Genomic DNA, 10,642 nt, shown 5'->3' on the forward strand with positions numbered 1-10,642 from the left:
CATTTCAACCAGAGATTACAGGATGATGTCTTCTTTTAACTTCTTACAGCTGACTTGGGGCATCACTGTCAAGAGTTAACAAAGGTGAAATGCTAATCAAAAACAAAGAGAAAATTTAGGCAATGGGAGCATCTGGTTTGTGGACTCTATTAAAGAGCCAGGGAACATTCACATCGGCTAGACTGGTCCATATCAGTTTTGAGCAAGTCCAGGTTCCACAGTCATTTGGAGCAGATTGTAGCCAGCAATTAATGCTTGGTTGTATCTGCCAACCAAGGGGAAACCTGTTGAGACAAATTCAAACTAGGAACAGAAGTTTAACACATTTAAAACTTTTAGGCCCATATTAAAATCCATATCATAAAAATAACCAAATAACAGATATAAAACAACAAAAATAGACTCATACTTTGAGTCCTAGCAAAAACACAGATTTGGGTTAAAAGTGTGTAGACAACTAAAAGAAATTTAAAATCTTGAGCTTGTGGCCCAAACTGTAAGTAGTTATATCTTAAAATTTGATGCTGTCAAATTAGCAAGGCTCTAGCTAGCCCAGCCATCAATACTGTCAGAGATCTCAGAAGGATAAATAAATTATATTTAAGTACAGACCACACAGCTTTCCAAACTATTAAAAAGTAACAGAGACCAGCCCATGTACAGTCATACCTAGGTCTCCATAGCATTGGAGACAGAAGTATCAGAAGCGGGCTTTACCAGGCTCATAAGATGGGAGGTTCCTGTGGAAGAGGGACATGGAAAAGACAGACCCTATTTTGTCTAGGCAAAAGTGGTGCAATCATTTCTCTAGTGTCCATAGTCTGGGCTGGGTCCTGGCAGCAGGTGGTGCAATTGGGGCATCTTGCCCAACGGTCAGTGTCATTATCCAGGTGGAGACATTGTGGTCTCCCATAATCTTTGGAGACCTTGGGTCATTGGTAGGATCTGGGAGTCTCTGTCTTTTATAAGCTTTTTAATTATTTTTTTAAAATGCCATATTCTGCAGATCTCAAGTATTTAGAACTGCCCCAATGTATCTGATTAGACAAACTTTATTACTAATTACTTGTTTTAATCGACCTTAAAAATCTGTACAGAGGATTAAATAAGACTTATCCCTGTAATTATATCAGTACTTCAAGGATGACTGATTATTAACTTGTATTTCTAACAGTCTACAATAAGTTTGCATCTTTAATAAAACCAGGACTCTATATCATATGTTATCAGATTTAACTTAGCTGACGCTTCTGGTGACTATCACCTGGCATTGGTGTTTCTAAAACTGTTAAGGTCCATCTTTGTAACTGTTCTATTTTGGGGGACTCTAGTCTCAGCTGTTCTCTGTGATCCCCTTTAGTCTTTTATCTGGGTGACTCTTGAATTACAAGGTTTAATTGACAGAGCAAGGTGCATTCTTGTGTATAACGACATTGAGATGCAGCTTTCCAATAAAGAACAGCATAAAACAGTTTTAACATCATCTGTATCAAAAAGACATCCAAATTCCTACTAACCTGTATCAAAAAGACATCCAAATTCCTACTAACCTGAATCTAGTGACCAGAGCTCAGGGAACAAATACGAAATTTTCAGTTACCATAGGCTAACTTTTCAACAAAACAAGCATACATTTTTTTTTCAAAAAAGAGACATGACCCTTTAACAAGACAAACAATATTTAAAAAAAAAAAAACAGAATTAACCTAGTATGTTAAACATTTAGCTTATGTTTATGTTTTCCTTTTTAAATTTAGTATTTACAGGTAGGAGAAACTATGAGAAGCCACAGCAAACATAGCTCACATCCTCTGGTCTTTTACAACTTTTCAAATACCTTCTGCATTTTTTTTCTTTTGCTTTTTAGACTACATAAAAACTTTTATCAAAAACTTTTTTGTCTCTCCTCTCATTTTCCCGACAATATACAAATTTTCATCACAGTCTTTTTCTGTGATTTTGTCCAGCAGGACCTTACATAGATATAATATTTAAAACAAAAGCAGAAATATATACATCTTAATCAAAGGTGCTAAGTATTTGTAACCCATTGTATATAAATGACTAAAATCCATATATTTTTCTTTTCCTGTAGAAACAAAAGCATAAACTTTTCCCAAACATAATGCATCTTTGACATTTACAAAGACATAGACGCCAATAAAAATAAAAATAAACCTGGACGTCCGGACCTGGTTTCTCCTGTTGAGAAGCCCAGAAAAGCTGGAGGCCACTGACACCAACAGGAGTCCACATCTGTGATCTGCTCAGAACTTGGTTCTTCCTCTTGAGAATCCCAGAAAAGCTATTGAGACCAACAGGGTTCCACGTCTGCGGTCTGCTCAGAAACCCCGCAACTGCTGCCTTCTGAGAGAGATGTCTCTCTCTCCTTCCAAGATCACCTCCTGGACACTTCTGTCCTTAGTGAGAGCCTGGACCACCCATCCTCACTATCTCTGTGAGAGCCACTGACCAGCCTTAGAAAGAAAAAAAAAGTGCCATATAAAGATCAGACTAACAGCACAGTTATTTTCAGGTTGATAGCACACATACATAAATCTTACTGGTATCAGATCAGAACAAACCAAACCTCTAGACCTTCGGGGGAGGGAGGTTCTGTCGGGGGCCCCCAGGGTTCCCGGCCAACACATCAAATGTTGTGCCCAAGTTGAGAGACTCCCCCCACCCCCCTCCGCCCCAGAGAGACCACCAGAATCCAGTCAAGTCCAGAATGCATGTCTCTCTGTCAGCTGCCTGGCCAGCAGACCTGGGCATCTTCTTTCTCTCTTGTTCTCTCCTCTCTTTTTCTTTTTGAGCCTATATTTCTCCTGTTTCTTCTCTCTGCCTGCCAGACCCACCTATCCCTCTCCTCCCTAACTATTGGCTGTTAAGCTTTTTATTAAACCAGTCAGGTAACTTAGGCAGGCAAGGTGAAACAAATGCAACTTATCTTTAGGTAATTAAACAAATGCAGCATAAACAAATGTAACCCATCCTTACATTGTTAAACAAATATATCATAAAAAAATGTAACACCCCTTTATATAGTTAAATATTCTGCAGCATAAACAAATGTAACACATCTTTGCCCAGTCAAAATACTATTCACAACAGCCATTTTAGCAACAACCATTTTAATGAATTCCCTATTTTTTCTCTAGTGTTTATGCTAATATAAAAATACACTCATTCTTATTTCTTTGAGTATTTTGGCTGGTATGAAGATAAAGGAACTGACACACAGAGAAACAAAACTATTTTTAATGAAATGGTACCACTTTATTCTCCCAGAATCTTAATTAAGAGCATCTGTCTGTTACAAGTCCCTCGGGATAAAAGGTTGTTAAAACCAGTTGGCTACAAGTAAAACCGAAGTGTGTATTCCTCTCATTTTATAAAGCATACAAAACTTTTCATTCATCCCATGTGTCTTTGAAACATAAAGAGCCTCCCAGGTATTCTTATGGTCTGATGCTATTATGAAGAAGAGACTGCTGGGTGCAGTGGTACTATGTGGCATTTGCACAAGTAACAACAAAACCGTAGGCTGCCAGAAAAGGTCATAGGCATGTTTTGATGAGTACCAGAAGAATAATTCCATCTTTGGAGATGTGCTGTCCTTGAAAGCCATGGAATTCAAAATAGACTTGGTGAAATGGATCTTACTAGTTGCAGATGCCTCTCAGAGAACACATGGACCCCTGTGTGGCAGGAAAGTGAACCAACCAACCCTGCTCGGCTCTCGTGTGCACAGCTGCCTTGGGATTCAGATTCTCTTATAGTTTGACAGCCTCTGAGATCTAGCACAGACCTTCTTGGTGTCTTCTGAGAGAGGGCTTGGGCTAAGTCGTAGGAGTTCTGAAGAGAACCCTGGGGCACCTTTGGTAGATGAGGCTTGCAGCGGTCCAAACACAGTGAAAGACTGACCTTGAATCAATCCTCTGAGTTTTAGTCAATCTGTAAAATGGGGAAGCTATTCTCATTTCATGGCTCCAGATGACTGAGCTGGATGTTCGGTCTCATGAGAAGGGAACCGTGGACCTCTGCTGTTTTCTGATTTGGAAAAGTTCTTACAGCCATGGACTTTCCCCAGTGCAGTCCACCACCCTGAAAGTATAAGGCTGTGAAAGGATTCCCAGTTGTGGAGAACCTCAGCTTGACATTTCTTGTGCTTCTTACTCTCTAGCTACAGATATGATTTTTGCATTTTTTATTAAGATGCCACAAAACTGAGAAAGAAACACTGCAGATGTGGAGTTCACAGCTTACACCTTCCCCTACAGATGGAAGGCTGGGAAAATGTTTCTATTATCCTAAGTCAAGATGACCTTGAAGTGTGACTCTAGGTGTTTTAGGAAAAGGCACACTGTTCACACACTGTGACTGTCTTCAAGAATCTTCTTCTTTGTCCAGATTGAGATTTCAGCTGTCACAAAACACGAAACCTGTAACCTCTCAGAGTAACTTGTCACTAGTTTCTCTGCATCAGGCACTCCCCGTGTATAACACTTTTAAGGGTCAGGCTGATAAACTCCAATACCCAAGTACAGCCCTCAGCCTTTTAAAAATAATTTATAAAAAGGTTTTTTTTAGGCATCACTCTCACCCATCCACTCATGAACATTACATGCACTCATGAACATTACATGCACACCAGCAGGAGGCATTGTTGTTCATAGGAAGCATGCTGACACCCGCTTCTGCCTTTTCCATATACTGCCCCAACCCCGGTCTCACTTGCTCATCGTCAGAGCCTAATGAGTTGGGTTAGAAACACCTAAACTTTCTTCCATATTAATATCTTAGCTCTTCTTTTTCCATAGGCCTCCGAGGCCCCGTGGTCCATTTACACAAGTTAAAGTGAATCATTACACGCCTTTGCCTTCACAGTCTGGCATCCATGAGCCCAGACACATCCTCTGAACACCTAAGAACAGATTAGAGATAACTACCCTCATTTTCTGATTCTCGTTGATTCTCTTGGCAGTTCTGGCACAATTTTTAGGACCAGCTTTGCAAAGATACGGACTTCCTCACAGAAGGTGTGGTTATCCTATGTCAGAACCCTGAAGGTGCTCCAAGCCGGGAAGCCACTCTGGGTTTGACATATTACAGAGCCTCACTTAACTTGTAGTGATCTTGAAAGACACCTCACAGTTGGTATGAGAGCCAGGGAATTGAGACCTGAGGACCCCTGGGAGTACAAAAGGAAGGTTCAGAAAAGAAAATGACTCTCCCTGTTACATACATCTCGGGCATTCTTATTGAGCTTAATGGTTTTTTTTTTTTTTCTCTCTCTCTCTCCCTCTCATATAGAGTGTAATATGTCCACCCCAGGGGAACTTCAGTTTGCTCACACATTGATAAACAGACATAGGTCATAGTCTCACCTCACATTTGACTCCATTCTTGCCAGGTGTCCTCACTGATTTGCTGCATAAATTCACTGAGAAGACAGGGGAGCCTATTCTCCCCAGTATCTATAAAGCAGGCTTCTTTCGTGGGTCATGTTGCTGTGGGGCTCAGCTGAGAGACAACTCTGGGCAGCTATTGACATCCCGTTGTCTTTGCAGACCAGGATCATTCTTCTGAACTGGTGTGCGTGGTTCCTGCGGATGAAGAGGCCTGGGGAGGACAAGGTGCGGCCAGCCTGTCAGCACAAGGCTCGCCGTTGCAGTCTGGCCAGCGTGGAGCTGAGCGCAGGTGCTGGGCCACCCACCAGCAATGGCAACCTACTCTACATCGGCTTCCGAGGCCTGGAGGGCGTGCACTGCGCCCCGACTCCAGACTCTGGGGTTGTGTGCGGTCGTCTGGCCTGCTCCCCGACACACGATGAGCATCTCCTGCATGGTGCCCACCCCTCCGATGGGGACTCTGACCTGGCCAAGATCCTGGAGGAGGTCCGCTACATTGCCAACCGCTTCCGCTGCCAGGATGAGAGCGAGGTGGTCTGCAGTGAGTGGAAGTTTGCAGCCTGTGTGGTGGACCGCTTGTGCCTCATGGCCTTTTCGGTCTTCACCATCATCTGCACCATTGGCATCCTCATGTCGGCCCCAAACTTCGTGGAGGCTGTCTCCAAAGACTTTGCTTGATGGCACCACATAGGGCATGCACAGATAGGAGAAGTATCTGGGAGGTGAGACTTGGATCCCTAACCCCATGTCATGCCAAATGGAACAACTCTAAAGTATCTGTGTGGCTGTCAGTCTTTAGTCTTAGTTTCCTGGTTACTTTAACGAAAGAGATTCCAACACCCTTCTGTTTTTATCTTCTCATACTTGCCGTTGTCACATCCTTGTCCTCAGCAGGGGCACGCGTGGTCATTTCCTCCCTCTGCACTGCCCTATAGGGCAGCTCTCACTGGTTCTAATCGGCCAGTAATGGCCTGTCCAGTCGGTGTTCCGTGCCTGCATGCCCCTTGTCATGGGCTCACACACCAGAATTTACTGTCTGCTTGTGCCATGCACAGACCCAGGCTGAAACGAAGGCTGAGCAACACTCACTGGGTTCATTTCAACAACTTCCTCGTGAAAGGAAGGCAAACACAAGTTCAATTCTCTGCCAGCTTTTCTGTGATTTAACTTAACTTTTTTTTCTTTTGTCTTTTTGTCTTTACTAATGACCGACTTTGTATCAGAAAATTGGCCTTCTAGATGATGTTTTGAGCAAGCTGATTCCTGTAGATCTGCACTGTCAATGAAATTAGCACCCAGGTTGTATCATTTCTAAACTAGGACTAGCGCTAGCTAAAGCGTTTGAAAGCTGTGACCCTGTAGGTTCCAAGCTTCATACTGCACCAGTGTCCCAAGGAATTGAGTTTGTTTTATTGTGCAAAAGCTGAAAGGGAAATAGAGTTTTGAGTGTTAACGAGAGAGTAACTGACTCTCAGATAAACCTTTGTGTGTGTGTGTTTTTTAATATATATATTTATTTATTATGTATACAATATTCTGTCTGTGTGTATGTCTTCAGGTTAGAAGAGGGCACCAGACCCCATTACAGATGGTTGTGAGCCACCATGTGGTTGCTGGGCTTTGAACTCAGGACCTTTGGAAGAGCAGGCAATGCTCTTAACCGCTGAGCCATCTCTCCAGCCCCTATGTGTGTGTTTTTAATGAGCGTGTTAGCTGCTCTGTGTGTCAGACTTCGCTAGTCGTAGAAGTCTGTGCATTTGTACAACTGCGCCCCACCAAGTGAATGTATCCTGTGTTTTTCCCTCACGTTGGGGCCAGAGAGAAGAAGTCGAGATCTTTCTGGGCTACTGTGTGACAGGAGCTGAGGAGAGGAGATGTAGCTGGTGACTCGTATAGATGGATCTTGGTCTCCGGAGCTGCCTTCCATAGCTCCAGGTGCAAAGCTGCTTCGGGGTCAGTGCGTGGATCCACTGGAGATGGATGAGGGGGTGTTGTTGTTTGTGCTTTTTTTCTCTTCTGAGTTAGGGTCTCGCTGTGTAGCTCATACTGGTCTGCTTGCACTTCATGTCTTGTTTGTTGATGGGGTCTGAGGATTGTTCACCAAGAAAAACTTAATGTTGTCGATTTTCTCAAAGCTTAAAAACTATACCAAGCTCCCAAACTCCCCCCAAAATTTAATTTTCTGACTCCAGAGATGAAATCATGAGGGAAGATTGCATTTTTCAAGACAAAATAAGTAAATAAATACAAATACATAAATAACACTTTTCCTCAGCCATTAATTTTGCTGCAGGAAGATGAAGGCTTGGTGGTACCCTGTGTATATGTGGGCATGTGTGTGTCTGCACTGTGTGTGTGTGTGTTTGTGTGTGTGTGTGTGTGTGTGTGACTGAATAAAGGAGATAGTATAGAGTGACGTGGCAAATCTGGAGACTTTGTTGGTTTCAGCACTCACCATCTGGAGCAAGATCTTTCCCAGCATGCATCTGTTACATCCAGTATCAACAAATGATGCACATTTTTTTTTTTACTGGTGTCATGCTTTTTTATTAAAGTAACTGGAAACACATAGGTGTGTTTTGGTACCTAAAGACCAGGCTTTGTGTCTTTTTGTTAGTTAAAAATTGAACCCTAGCCTTTGCTTCAACTATCTGAGTAATTATTGCCATTTTAAAAATAATGGTAGAGACTAGCTGTGCTCATAGTTAGAAGATGTGTATGGTTCAATTTCCCATTTCCTCCTAGGAACAGTTTTAGAGGAAGAAGGAAAAGGTGGGGACAGAGAGGGAGGAGAGTGTGGAGAGACTTTGCTGTTGTTTTCCTAGAACTCTTGCTTGAAAGGTGCTTTGCATTTAGTGTTTTGTCCTAGAGAGCTTTCTGTAAGGACATCTAAAGGTCTACCTCATTCCTTTTGAGAGCTGCTTAGTGTTCCACTCCATTGGTGGTTTACAATTTGTTGGATTAACCTTTTAGTGGTGAGAACGTAGAGACAGTATTTCCAGGTTTAGTGGTGAGCATGTAGCTACAGCATTTCCAGGTTTAGTGGTGAGCATGTAGCTACAGCATTTCCAGGTTTAGCGGTGAGCATGTAGCTACAGCATTTCCAGGTTTAGTGGTGAGCATGTAGCTACAGTATTTCCAGGTTTAGTGGTGAGCGCGTAGCTACAGCATTTCCAGGTTTTATTTTTATACACAAGTCTGTAGTTAGCTTTTTAGTGCATACTTTGCCATATTCTTTTCTGACTTTATCTTGGTATAAATTCCAGATTAGAGATGGATGTGCATTTAGACTTCTGATAAATATTTCCAGATGGTTCTCTGTGGTCAGTGGGTAACCCTACCCAGAGTACAATTAAAGGGTCAGATGCTCAGCTCTCTGGTGTTAAATATTTTCCTATTTAATTTTTCCCTTCCCAATCAGATTGGTAAAAAATGATAAGGCAACAATATTCTGATTTTAGTTCATTTAACCATGAGCAAGGTTGAATTTTTCATATATATTTTGCTAATTTCAATTTTATATTCTATCTTTTATACAAATTTCAGTTTTTTATTCTCTTAATCTTTGTTTGGCATTTGTTTTTGATACTATTTATTGAGTGCATATATATTGACATATATTCAAACTCTATGCTGCTAGTTTATACATGGTTTCCATTGTAGAATGTAAGATTGCCCTCTAGAAGGTCTTCCCTGTGTTGAGTTTACAAATAAATTTACTCCATTTTCTTTCTAAACCAGTGTTTTCATTTGTTTACCTTTATAACTTTTGATTCTTTAAGATTCATTATAAGAAAGGTAGATAAAGATTTAGTTGTTTTTCTCCAAGGGTGGTCACTAGTACACTAGACATACAATAAAATACTTCTATAATATGAGACTCTTCCCTCTGGTCAGATTGTCACCTTCTATGTAAATTAAGTTTCTCGAAGTGCTGTTGTGTTTTGTTGATTAATCTGCCTCGATGCTCTTGATTTCCAAAGCTTTGCTCGTATTAGTATTAATATTTTCAAGTGGATACTCTCTGCTGCTCCCTCCCCCTTCCTCTGTGTGTTATCAGCATCTAATTGGGGTCACAATGGGTTTACACAGCAGGTCTTCTTGTCTGGGAACTGCACGATTTCAACTTGTATTCAAATCTAATTTTATATAGTAAATAGGACTGTTCAGGAAAGTCCTACGAATTTCTTGCTGTTTATTTCTGGGTATCTTACCGGGTGGTCACCATTTTCGGTTGGATGGCATTGATTCTGTTTTCTAGCTGAAGGTATAGGAAAGTAGTTGAATTCTGTATGTTAATGTTAATTAGTCACTATAATCATGATCATTTTGTTTCTAAGATTTTCTTTTAACTCATCCTTCCCAATATCTTTGTTTCCCTTTCTATCCAATCGCACTTGGGACCAGTAATTGGCTTGTCTGCATACTTGCCTTGTTCTTAACGTTGATGGATATTTTAATGACTCACAGTTTTACTTGTATGGAGACATGTATTTTCTTCATCACAATAAAAGTTATCTGTGTATCCTCTCAACGATTACTGCTCTCTGGGGAAAATGGGGATAGTATCTTTCTGTCAAAGCCTTCCCAGGGTTCATAGAAAGGATCGGAAATTTCAATTTACCCAGCAGAAGGTTTCATTAACAGAATAATTAAGTTGGTATTATAATATATTCCTGAGGTGGTGGCTACATTGTCTTATGATTTTGACTGTCAGTGTACATAATTAAAATTAATTTATAGCTTGGTTTTGTATACAGTTGGATTCCATCAACTGTGGATGAAAAATATTTAAAAGTCATCTCTTTGCAGCCTTCTTGTCTCACAACTTTGTTAGATTTGACTACAAAATAGAGAGGTTCTGTAAGGCCCTGTCTAAGGTCTGAGCATTAGCTAGGAGAACTCAGGGACATGTTTTAGCTGCCTTTGTCTGTTATTTAAAGGCATCTACGTCCAGATGAGCAAGATGCAAGAGATGCACAGGTAAGGTGTGTCCTGCTGGGATACAGGGATGGGAGTTTCCCCATGCAGCTCAGAGCACCCTCCCCCTCCCACTTCTCTGTGCTCAGCAGCCCAGAACTCTGAGGATCTGCCACCTGGGTATGGCCCCACCTCCAACTCCTATTCTTCCCAGGCAGATGGGCTGAAAGTGTGCAGCATCCGATCACGCTTGGTCACTCTGGCAACCTGGCCTTACCCAGGAGCCCATCAAAGACCACTTAGCTCTC

General features: G+C 41.5%; 1 protein-coding gene across 3 annotated transcripts in view; it reads left to right on the forward strand.

Annotated features, from left to right (window-relative positions):
- Window positions 1–10,318, forward strand: part of Chrna7 (cholinergic receptor nicotinic alpha 7 subunit) — a 112,128-nt gene extending 101,810 nt beyond the window's left edge. For 2 of the 3 annotated variants that reach the window (XM_057756612.1, XM_057756614.1), the window contains one exon: window positions 5,574–10,318. In XM_057756612.1, the coding sequence (XP_057612595.1) occupies window positions 5,574–6,092 (519 nt within the window). In that variant the 3' untranslated portion in view covers window positions 6,093–10,318. The remainder of the gene's footprint in view (window positions 1–5,573) is intronic. The other variant, XM_057756613.1, reaches the window with a different exon arrangement.
- Window positions 10,319–10,642: the final 324 nt, after the last annotated feature.

The sequence above is a fragment of the Chionomys nivalis genome, chromosome 23 (assembly GCF_950005125.1).
Source record: "Chionomys nivalis chromosome 23, mChiNiv1.1, whole genome shotgun sequence".
Classification (NCBI taxonomy): Eukaryota; Metazoa; Chordata; class Mammalia; order Rodentia; family Cricetidae; genus Chionomys; species Chionomys nivalis.